General features: G+C 42.0%; 1 protein-coding gene across 6 annotated transcripts in view; it reads left to right on the top strand.

Annotated features, from left to right (window-relative positions):
* The window catches only part of RFFL (ring finger and FYVE like domain containing E3 ubiquitin protein ligase), a 66,333-nt gene that overhangs the window by 15,242 nt on the left and 38,896 nt on the right, over positions 1-12,195 (top strand). Inside the window, exons 1-2 of one of the 6 annotated variants that reach the window (XM_032322756.1) lie at positions 9,281-10,110; positions 11,756-11,829. The exons of 2 other annotated variants lie outside the window; for them this stretch is intronic. Coding sequence is in view for 2 of the 4 variants with exons in the window: in XM_032322759.1 (XP_032178650.1) it covers positions 10,071-10,110 (40 nt within the window). In the remaining 2 variants the exon portion in view is untranslated. Of the gene's footprint in view, positions 1-4,059; positions 4,367-9,269; positions 10,111-11,755; positions 11,830-12,195 lie in introns of those variants that run through there. 3 more of the 6 variants (XM_032322758.1, XM_032322759.1, XM_032322754.1) reach the window with 3 other exon arrangements.

Genomic DNA, 12,195 nt, shown 5'->3' with positions numbered 1-12,195 from the left:
TGTTGCTGACTTCCTTTCCCCCGGTCTTAGGGCCTCAGCCTGTGTCCTCTCACCTTTGGACTCTCCCTTTTCCTGCAGGCTCGATGCTTTTTCAATTCCCTGACATTTAGGGATCTAGTATTTCATGGTGCCTGAGGTAAGCAGTTGCTGTACCCTTGATACTGGATACCTTTCTGAACTATTACACCATAACGGATAATCGGGTGCCCACAGTTAGGTTATAGGACGGGTTCTGGTACCTGTACCAGCCGGGACAGACTCCCTTCGCCTGCCCTCACACAGCTGTGGGGAGAGTGGGGGTTGCAGCAAAGTGCTGTGAGGCCGGTTGAGCTTTATGCAGTGCCAGTTCCTACCCTACATCTGAACATGAAAGTGGCTCGTTAAAGATTAAAGGCACTGCCTGGTCCTTCTGGCCCCAGGATGGAATGATCCCCGCCATGGCGACAGCCTCTGTCTCCCAGGAGAGGCCATTTTATACAGGAGGTTTGTGCTTCCAAATGTTACAGTGAGCCTGCCTTGGCTGATACAGTGGCGATAAGTTGGCATTTGGGTACTCTGAAGACATATGAGCTATATAGCATCCCATGGTTTGAATTTCTGGGCAAAACTGCCTCATCAGGAAGTCAAAAGCCTCTACTTTCAACCTGCGCCTTTGGGGAGGTTTTATTCCTTCTTTTATTTGAGTATTCTCTTGAGTCAAGTGAACTTTAATTTTCACAGCCATAAAAATTCCATTAAGCCCCTTGTACTGCATCCCAGGTGTGAAAATGTCTCCGTGTAATGACTGTGGGTGACAGCTAAAATCCTTAAGAGTAGTTAGGATAATTGTCTCTGGAGGCTTGAAGAAAATAATGATCCAGTTGACAAAATAAATACAGTTCAATTGTTATGTTCTTGGCTGTTCTTGTGGGTAAGGGGACTAGTGTCCAAGAGCTTCTCAGACTACTGCTCATTTTGGTGGTCTTTGAAATGAAACTTTTCATTTTGTAAACAGTGCTCAGGGAACATAGCTGTATGACCAATCTCTCAAAATATCCAAGGCCACCTGCATCAGAATCATGTGGGAGAGGGAGTTCTTTATTTAAAATTCTGATTCTGGGGCCCTTCTCTGCATTTGTGCTAATTCAGAATGTCTGAGGGACTGGGATGGGAAATAATCGTTTTTAATAAGCACTTCTGTTGATTGTTAAGTACCCCTAGAGTGGATTGTCGAGTATCCTAAAATTTACTTTATTTCTCATATTTAATTTCTGTGATTTATTAGATGATAGATGTTTGGTTGGTGCTCATTTGTCTTTTTCGAAGAGGAGGTACTCTAGTTTTTTGAAAAAAATGTAAGATCCTACAACTCCAAGGATTAGAATTCGGCAATGTCCCTAAGTCTCCACAAGGAGAGATAGCCAGCCACTGGTTCCTGAAAACTTGGATTCATCAAGTCAGCTCCTTCTCAGTAAGAAAAAGGATATGGACATAAATAGGATTAATTTGTTGAACAGAATAAATGTGCAGTATCATTTAGGATGTTGGGGAGGGAAAAGAAGGTAAAAAGGAGCTGTTAAGAAGAAAGAATGAGGGATGCCTGGGTGGCTCAGTTGGCTAAGCAGCTGCCTTCGGCTCAGGTCATGATTCCGGCGTTCTGGGATTGAGTCCCACATCGGGCTCCTTGCTCCGCGGGGAGCCTGCTTCTCCCTCTGCCTCTGCCTGCCATTCTGTCTGCCTGTGCCCGCTCTCTCCCCCCCCCTCTGATAAATAAATAAAATCTTAAAAAAAAAAAAAAAAGAAGAAAGAATGAGAAAGGGGAAAGATTAGTTCATAAATGGTAAAAATTTTTAAATTAACCCAATTTTAAATTACTAATATTTGAATATGTGTTTCTTGCAAAAATAAAAAATTCAAATACTCATAAAGCTAAGAATAACTCCTTGATCTGTTCCCACCACAACTCCCTCCCTGGTATGTGTATCGTCCCATTATCTTTTTGTATGTATTTGGTAATTTTCCACGGATTTGGAAGACTACAGAATCATGAGATGTGAATATTTTTATTTCTCTTTTGACACCTGCTTACTGTTTATAATGTTAAGATCTCTTGCAGGAAAAAAAAAAAAGTGGCCTATAAATGGCATTACATATTCCTCTTCAAGAAAAACAGTGAGTATGAGTGTGTGCAAGTTTTATACACACACTTTAGTGATATTTATATCTTTTATGACCACCCATAAAATGTACCTTTAGGTGGTGACTTGTCTGAGTTTTAAGATAATGCATTGAGAGAAATTACTAAGCACAAAGCCAAATTAGTTTTCTTATTTTCATATAGTTTCATAGTCTCATAGTTTTCATGTAACCTCACAAAACTTCAAGTACTTGAAGTCATTTGCTCAGATTTAGCCTCTTTTTAAAGCCCTAAATCAGTGTAATCCTCAGCCTTTCCAGCCTAAAAGAAGGAACTGGGATGGGGTATGATTATATTTTGGAGAAAAAGATGGGAACTGTACAGAATCCAAAACAGGGAAATGATAATCTGCAACAGTTCTTCTCACCTGCTAAATGGTGTTTATTTTAGCAGAATTAGGAAATTCTGATGCTTCTGGCTCCTGTATTTTTCTTTATATAATTCACATTTACTTCCCAGCCACAGTACTATCTGAATTTTCTCTTCCTTATTTAAAGTTAACCAATATATAGAACGTGCCAGAAGCTTCTAACAATAATGGGTTTTTTCAAAAGAGGTTTCCTATTTGTCCGTTCTGTATGTGTCTTGAGGGTTGCTTCATATTAGAATGTTTGTGACTTATCAGCAACTACAGAAATTTTTTTTTAAAGTGTGGTCAGTGAGATAACAGTTGCCAACTGCTCTAAAGATGTCTTTATCATTTGCAAAGAACTAATTAACACATACTGTAGGAAAACTTTACAGCCATTTCCTGAAAAGGAAAACACTGAAAGGGAGGAATAAAAGCGGAAACATTTTATGAAACCTTATAAAAGCTCAGTGTGGCTATCCTACTGGAATAATGTAATTAAGGGGAATTAAGCCAATTGGATAAATAACTTTTTTTAAACTAGCCCCTTGAAAAGGAATAGAATTAAGTAGCATGGTTTTTAAACCCAAATTCTGACAGTCTGCATGTACATTTTAACCTAATAACATTTATTGAGTGACAAGCTGAGTTGGCAGCTACATCCAGAGTTCACGCTGCAGGGGACCTACCTTGAAGAATGGACAGGGCTAGGTGTGGTGGCCTTGCATGCCCATGCTGAGGAAAAGCTGATGGCCTTGGGAAGTTTTGAGCAGGGAGCAGAAGGATCTGATGTGAACTTTAATGTTTCTTTCTTGTCTAATGAAAAACAACAAAAAGAACAACCCCACATAAAGCAAAGGCTTAATCTTTTGTTTTCTTTGTATAGCACCATTCTAGCTGGTCAGGGCAAATTCAATAATAATTAATAGCTGTTGATGAGCCAGTCATTCTAGAATAGATTTTTTTAATAAGCTGGCCAATAAAGGAGAATCGACACAGATTTAGGGATTTTTCTTTTAAAAGCAAGTGTTAATACAGTTTTCAGAGACTCCTGGATTCCTTAAGCATCCAGTAGGTATGCTGGTGGATAATGTGGCTTTAACTGTGTGTGGCAGCTGATTAAAGCCTTCAGTTACTTCTGTCTTAATTAGAAATTCTGCATTGTCTAGGGAAGTAGAGAGGTCAGGGATGGCCTAATGGGGAAACAGAAAGGGGAGCCTGGTTAAAGCTGACAAAAATTTACTTGGGTGATTTGACCAACTAGCAATGACCGGGCAAGTTCCTCATTTCCTCTGACCCAGATGTTCTAATTTATAAATGCAAAGTGACTTCTTTATCAGCCTCTCAGGGGAGAACTTCAAGGCCGTGAACCTGCTACCTTCATTAATCTTGCTGTCCTGAGCCCCAGCCTGTTCTCAAATGAAATTTCAGAATGTGACCACTGGAGCCTTCCAGGTAAGGGCTCCAGGGGCTGCTGAGCAACCAGCAAGAGGGGAGTGAGGGACCAGCCCTCAGTAGTCAGCACTCCATTTAAAAAAATCAGTGGGGCACCTCTTCTTTTCTGAGTTGCGGTTGATTGCGTTGGCTCCGGCTGGGTTGTTTGGGAAGCAGGAGTTTGCCTCGCATGAGTCAGCACTGCCCTGGGTAAACTGCCTGCTCTGTTGCAATCTTGCTTACTTACCAAAGACACGTCCCCAGGCGGCACCATTCACTTTGCCTGAAAGCTGCTGCTGTTGGTTCCTGAGATGAGCTCATCTGAAATGGCTCCAAGGACCTCAGCGGCAGGAACTGGAGGCTGCTTGCTCTCTGCTGTGGTAATGTTTTGAAACAGGCAAAATCAGGTAACCCTAGACTGTTTTCTCTTCGTTTTATTAGCTAGACTGAGCTGCAGGAGGAACGGGAAATCCTTTGTCTTCAGAATTGCCTCAGCAGTACGGGTATCTTAAAGTCAGTCCCTTAGGCCTTTAGAAGAGGTCTTGAGGGGGAAAAGTTTCATTTCATTTGGGATCTGGATGTGGTTTTAGTCCTAAGTAGACCATTTATCATAGAAACCTTAGAGAAGACAAACATGTCAGGTTTACAGCTTTTATCCATCTTTTCCTCTTGTATTTTCTGTCCTTTTTTGTGTCCTGTGAGAAATAGTTTAGTCAAACTAAACAATTATTAAAGAAAGAGAGAGAAGCAAATATATTTTATTATCTATCTAATCACTGGAATATTGTATTGTAGGGAAACACTCTTACCAGCGAGTTTCCATATTTTTCTCTGAGGTACCATGAAGAACCTCCCCTCATCCCTAATTCTGTTCAGACTATTGCTCTATCTCCCTCCTGCTCTTCATTTCGAAACTTTTTAACACTTAAGCCTCACTGCTAGGCAGTTGCCCCTCTCAGAGTTTGCTTCTGCTCCTTACAGTTCCCCTCAGATGGCCCATGTGTTCTTTTACCCCAGGCCTTTAAACCAGCCAGCTATCTCAAACACCCTGCCCCAACTTCACCTGGCTGGCTTCAGAGCCAAAGTCATTTCTTCCATGGAGTCTCTTCTTACTCACCAAGATTGGATAAGTACACAGGACAGCACTCTTTACTCTGATCATAGCGTACGTCAAGAATCAGTGTCTGTTTTGTTAGAATGATATCCATGTTCCTTGGGACATGGTTGGTTCTCAGTAAGGGTAGAATGAGGAGGAACCTATATTGTATACTTCCTCAACTCTGATTTTCTTATCAATCCTTTGTTATTTTGGCTTCTGCCCACATTACCTTACTCATGTTTTCCTAAAGATCGTAAGTAAACTCCAGATTACCAAACCCAATGTTGTGGTTTCAGCCTCCAATTTACTTAATCTTGGCCTGGCATGTGGCACTGTGGGGCCATTCTTCTTTCCCCCAGTGACCCTCTTCATCTGGCTTTGAGGTTACCTTGTCTCTTCTGAGTTTCCAGAGTATCCTTCTATTATTTCTTTGCATTCTCTTTTGGCTATCCCATAAACGTTGAGAGGCTCCAAGACTTCACCTTGGGCATCTTTCCACTTCCATACCCCTTACTCCAAGGATCTCAAATAGGCCCGTAAATTCAGCTATCCTCCGTATGTTTAGTAGCCCAGCTGTCTCTCCCAAGCTTCAGATCTTTATTTCCAACTTGATAAACTTTACCCAATTTGAAAAACCTACCAGAGTGTTCAAAAGGGATCTAAAATGGCATACGTTATCTTCCCACTGAGGACCAGTCAGCTGCTTCTGTTGCTGTAGGTTTCAACTCTGTTAATGATGTCCATCAGGTCTTCCTCTTCATTGTTTATGCCTCACATCACCTAAATATGCTAAGTCCATGGTTGCTAAGTGCTTTTTTTTTTTTTTTTTTTAGATTTTACTTATTTTTTTGACAGAATCACAGGGGGAGTGGGAGAGGGAGAATAGTCTTCCCTTGGAGCAGGGAGCCTGATGCGGGACTCGGTCCCTGGACCTGGGATCATGACCTGAGCCAAAGGCAGATACTTAACGACTGAGCCACCCAGGCACCCCTCTGCTAAGAGCTTTTGAAGATGTTATTGGGGTACCGTTTGATCGATGTGTGGCTTTCCTTCATTCCCACTGTATTGCCTTAATTTACTAGACATTTTGTTTAACCAGCCCAATGTCTTCGAATTTTGTGTGTGAATACTTAGAGATGGGGCCTGCACTCTCAAAGATTACAGGTAACCATTCTCCCAGATGTTAAAGACTAAAGATGTCACATTTTACCCACTTTGCCTCCAGGAATTTGAGTTTGTAACTTCTGGTTGAGAGCCTTATCAAATCTTCTTTTTAAAAACTATTTATTTATTTATTTGTTTGTTTATTTATTTTTACATAACCTCTACCCTGCAGTGTGGGGCTTGAACTACTGGACAAGAACAAGAGTTGCATGCTCTGCTGACTGAGCCAGCCAGGTGCCCCCTCCATCCAGTCTTGACCGGGTTTTACCACCCCACCTTAGGTCTTTCTCTGCTTTTGTCCCCTCCACATTGTTGCCAAAGTTATCTTCCTAAAAGGCCTAAATCAAATGTTCTCATTCTAAGGTTTTCAGAGTGCCATTGGATTCCTGTTTTCTACTTAGCTTGACAGGTAAAGCCCTTCACAATGTGACCCTGTCCTACCTGTTAATGTTACCTGGCTTACTTCTCTCCTTTTCCTAGTCATTTCTCTCCTCTCCATCCTCACCGAATTTCTCCCATCTTCCCAGTCTCTGGTTATAGCATGTTGTTCTAGGCGAAGTTGTCTCATCCTGCTGACTCGCAAAGTACTCATCCCCCAGGAGACTTATTAGTTCATATGTGAAACCTTCCCTACCTTCGTCAAGTAGAGTTAGAGTTGTTCCTCCTTATTTGGACTTCCACAGCACTGTCTATTTCTTCTAGTAGACTGTTCCTTCTACACACCTGCTCCCTGGCCTAGAGCCCAACACTATCAGACAGTGGCTGAAGTGGGTCCCCAGTGTCAAATCATTAGTCCAAACATCTTTATTAGTCTTGGCAGTATTATAAAATTCGTAAGCTGTCTTGTTAGGTGGCATGTTTTTAGTTCCTGTTTGATGAACTTGAGCCCGTGGTGCTATTCCATATAGGTCACCTGAAATCATCAGGTAACCATTCGAAGTTAATTTGAAGATTTATTGGGCTTGCTGAAACTTAAACTTAGTTCCACATTATCACCTAACATTTTTATAATACTTTACAAAATTATTTCCCTTGTATCATTTTATTTGACACCTACAATATTCTGTGTTGGGTAGGCTTTATTATCCCTATTTTACTGGTGATTATAAAGCTACTTTTGACATTGAAGTATACATGCAGGTAAGACTTCAGAGAGAGAGCGTGTTTTTACATTGCGTTAAGCAACTGGTTTGTCTCTTTGTAGTTAAATACACCCTATTGGCTTCTACAAAAAAGGTGCCTTTGCTCAGTAGGCAAGTGCTAAAGATCTTGCCTTTTATAAGGCCACTTTACCGTCGAAGTAGAAGGAGGTACTCAGAGCCTTCTGACCTACAGAAAGGCCTTGAATGTGCTTAGAGACCTTGATTGAAATTAATGGGTTGCCTTCCAACCTCAAGCTTTTCTATTGTGCTTCAAATACCTAGAATTTATTGAAAACCTATTTCAATAATGGAGTGTCAGACTAGGTTGATGAGTGAAGGGAGTCAGCACAAGATAGAGTAAGTGGAGTGTTAAGAACCCAAAAGGTTTCATGGTAATTTCAGCAAATGGTTACATTTGTAGGGTAATAAACTTTTGTGGAATTGGATTATGGAAAGATGAACCATAAGGGCTAGGAAATAATCTCTGTTAAGTACTGGCATGTGGCATCTAGTTTCTGTCGTTCCCTCCCCACCCCCGCCACCCCAATACTTGAGAGGATAAAAATGATTAAAAAGTTTAAAAATAAGTCCTATCATTATAAATTTTTTTTAAAAAGGAATGATTTTAGCCTACAGAAGGAAAAGCTAAGGGATGGCTCGATTACCATCTTCAAGTATAAGAATAGTTTTTGCTGGGGGGATTTTAACTAATTGTTCTTCCCGTACTTCAAAGATTTAAGAGGACATGGGCTTAAATTGAAGGGGGAGTAATTGTAATGAATATGAAGAAGAGTTTCTTGGTCAGCAAAGCTGGGAAACAGTTGTATGATTGCTGAAAGTGAGTTGGATTTCTGACTATTTCAGTTATCTACCAGTGTGTTGCAAATCATCCTAATACATTTAGTAGCTTCAAATGACAGCCATTTTATGGCTAATGATTCTGTGAATTGTAATCCAGGGAAGAAGGACATACCACCTTGCCCAGGTGATTTCATTGGACTGGGAGCTTTAACATGGCTTCACTCAAAATATGTGGGTTTCTGTGCTAGCTGTTGGCCGAGACATCTTGGTTCTCCTCCTTGAGGTTGGACTCCCTCTTGGTCTCTCATCAGTCATTAATCAATATGGGGCTCCTTTTACATGGTGGTTGGCTTCCAGGGCAGCCAGAATGAAAGAGTCCTTCATTATCACTTTCCTTCATTCTTTTGGTTAAAAAAATCACAAATGTAGCCCACGTCGAAGGGGAGAGGACACTTCGGGAAGGGTAAAGTATCAGTGTCACACTGCTAAAGGCCATACAGTATGGTTGAGATTATTGTGACCAATTTGGAAAGAGTTTATCATGTTAACCTTAGGGATATTTAATTAGAGACTAATTGATACATGTTTATTGAGTAGATAGTTTAGGCATTTGATTTATAAACTTGGCTGCATATTAGAGTTGTCTGGGAGATTTTTATAAGCACGGTTTCCATAGGTACCAGACATGTTCATTAATCCAGGTCTCCTGGGGGGGCGGTGGCGGCACCTGAGACACTGTATGTACTTTTTCTCAGGTGACAGTAAAATGAGGATAGAGGTTGGGGAAGGGGACAAGACTGATTCTGATAGGTATAATATATAAGGCAGAATGGTAGGTACCTTAAGATAGGCCTGCTGATCTCCTTTTGCTTCCAGGACCTGGCTGAACCCTCTGCCTGGCAGGTTCTACCCTCTAGTCTGCCTAGTTAAATTCTGTCTCCTTCAATCAGCACATCATTAAAGGAATGTTTTTTGATGCCTCACATTTTTTCTTCTAGTTTCTAGCACTTTTTCCTTTGTAGCATTTTGTAGGTTATAATTTATATAATTTACAACATTTGTGTGATTATTTGATAGAGAGTAGACAAAAATATGTCTGCTTTGCTTTCTGGTATCTAACATAGTACCTGCCTCATAAAAGGCATTCAGTAAGTGTTTGATGAATGAATAACTGGTTGATTGAATGCATGAATGAATGAAGTGACTTAAATTCAGTTTTAAAGAGGGGTTAGAATTGTGGACAGGTGGAGCAAATGAATAGGAAATTCATGGTTTAGAAGTGGAGGTGTGGATTAAACTGCTTGTGTAATTTCAGAAGGTGGGAGGAACTGGTTTGGGAAGAGATGAAGGGTTTGGTCTTGAGTGTACTTGCTATGCTAAATTCAAGGTACAGATACCCATCTAGCAAGCATTTAGAAACGAGGTGCTGAAACTGAAGGGTGAGACTGATTCTGGGTATTTCGATTGGGAGTTCTCTGACGAAAGGCTATGGAGTCTATTCATTCAACAATACTCATTGAGCTCCAACTGTGTGCCAGACAACTGTGTTATAGGGCAGGGGAGCAGAGTTCTGGCTGATAAGGAGCCAGCTTGGTGAAAAGAGCTGTGGAGAATGTTCCAGGCAGGAAAGGAACCACAAGTGTGCAGACCTTGGGAGCAAGGAGTAGTCTTTTTATTTTTGAGAAACTGAAAGGAGGACTGCCAAGGGATTAGAGTGAGGTGAATGGAGGTGGGGTTGGGGGCAGCATGAGGTAAAGCAGGAGAGGAAGTCGGGGCCCACATCACATGGGGCCTTTGTGGGCTATATGGGGAGTCTTAAGCTTTACCAGAAAAGCATGATGGGAAGCCACTGAAGGTTTTAAAGCAGGAGAGTAACAAGCGGTCAAAGATTATTCTGACTACTGTATGGAGAAAAGAGAACGGCGAAGAGGAGGCCAGTCAGGAGGTGTGTGTTCTAGTTCTTGAGAAAGATAACAGCACACAGAGCAGGGTATGGCACTGTATATGATGAGAATAGGGTATTTGTGGGATAGATTTAGTTTTTTGAGAGGGAGCACATGCGCATGTGCAGGAAAGGTGGGCAAAAGAAGAGGGAGATTGACAATCTGAGGGGTTTGAAGTGGCAGGGGGGCAGTGGGAGATTGGGGTACCAGGTGGTGGGTATTATAGAGGGCACGGATTGCATGGAGCACTGGGTGTGGTGAAAAAATAATGCATACTGTTATGCTGAAAATAAATTAATTAATTAAAAAAAAAAAAAAGGGAGATGGAGAATCCCAAGCAGGCTCCATGTCCAGTGCAGAGCCCACCGAGGAGCTTAATCCTGCGACTTTGAAATCATGACAAGCTGAAATCAAGAGTCGGACACTTAACCGACTGAGCTAGCCAGGTGCCCGGGACTGCAGGGAGGTCAGGAAGGTGGAGGACTTGGGAAAAAGCCATGCATTTAGCTGTCAGAAGATCTCTGAGGATGTTGGAGAGGGCTTTTGTGAAGCGGAGTGGAGTGAGCTAACACGTGTGTGACCTGTGGGTGAAGGAGGGTACCATTGCTTTGTGGGGGAAGCAGGGAACCGAAGAGAAGGGGAGAGGCTGAGAGCCCGCTTGCACAGACCTGCACAGAGAAGCAGGTGTGCGGAGGCTGACGTCTGCTGAGCCCCGACCTTGTGTCCGTCCCCGTGCCAGGGACCGCCCCGAGTCTACTTTCTCTCTTTGTGTCTAAACAGGGTGCCTAATATTACAGTGACTCCCAGAATGAATTTCCAGATTTGAAGGGTATGTAAGACCTTACTCAGGGGTATGGGAAGGAAATACTAGAACTAAGTTTTTCCTCTATTTTTATCTTTCTCTTTGAAATTTCTTTTTAGTACTGGGTTTTAGATAGTACAGTAGCACCATTTGAACAGTAGCACTTGCCTAATTTGCTGTTACATGTAGAGATGTTGGAGATGTGCTACTTTTTTTTTTTAACTGATGGTCAGAAATGGTGCTCTACTGGTTTAGTGAATAAAGGGGAATGTTTGAGATGAAAGGGAAAGATGAGGCAGAAAGGAGGAGGGGAAACCAGTGTGCCAAGTAGCTGTACATTCTTTTAAACCTTTTCAAAACCCTGTGGTGCTGTTGCCCCCACTTTGCACACAAAAAACTCGCCCACGGTCACACAGCTAGGTAAGTGCTAGAACTGGAATTTGAAGCCAGGTTTGTTTTACTTGAAGGTCTTATTATCTCACTTATTTCCCCTTTACTCCCCTCCTCTGCTTGATGCTCTCATATTTTCCCATTTCACTCTCACATATTAAAACACTCATTTGCAGTGGAGGAACCGGAGGCAAAGGTGAAACGAACGGTTCATGGTCCCACATCTCATGTAGGGCACCAGCTGGACTCCTGATCCATGATTCCCACGGCACCACCACTGCCTCAAAATAAGTAGTTGAACCCCAGCCGAACTGCTTTGGTAAAGCAGGTGAGGAGGTTTCTAGTTAGGAGGGGAGAGGGGCTGAGCTTACACATAGTAGAAAAGAGTCATGACTCAGATCCTACTTTTTGAGCACTTTGTGTTGTTAAGGGCTTGCATTAATTACCTCATTTAGGTTCTCCATTTTATGGAAGCAGAAGCCAAGATCAGGGAAGTGAAGCACCTTGACTGAGGTCACAGAGGAAGACTGTAAGTTCTGTCTAACTCTAGGCCCCATGTCCTCAACCCCGCGCAATGCTGCTCTTTGGAAAGTTGCTGTGGAGTCATCAACTAGAGATGAATAAAAGACTTCGGAGCCCAGTGGTGGCTTGGTCCCAGTTGTATGAATTTGCTGGGCACCCAGTCCATAGTCTTCCAACGTTTCTGTAATACTTGGTAGCTCAGGTGTGGAAAGGCTGGGGAGTTAGAGGAGAAGAAAAACGTAGAATAAGAGTTCAATAAATCAAAAGAGTTCAATAAATCCTGCCTCAGGGTGTAGAGCTGGTGGAGTTCAATGGATTGTGTTGTTCAAGGAAGCTGTGTTTGAAATTAATTTTTATAATAAATGTCGTAGTT

Source organism: Mustela erminea, chromosome 18 (genome assembly GCF_009829155.1).
Source record: "Mustela erminea isolate mMusErm1 chromosome 18, mMusErm1.Pri, whole genome shotgun sequence".
NCBI classification, from domain to species: domain Eukaryota; kingdom Metazoa; phylum Chordata; class Mammalia; order Carnivora; family Mustelidae; genus Mustela; species Mustela erminea.
The sequence above is the reverse complement of the archived record's forward strand: the minus strand, read 5'-3'. Positions and strand labels throughout refer to the sequence as shown.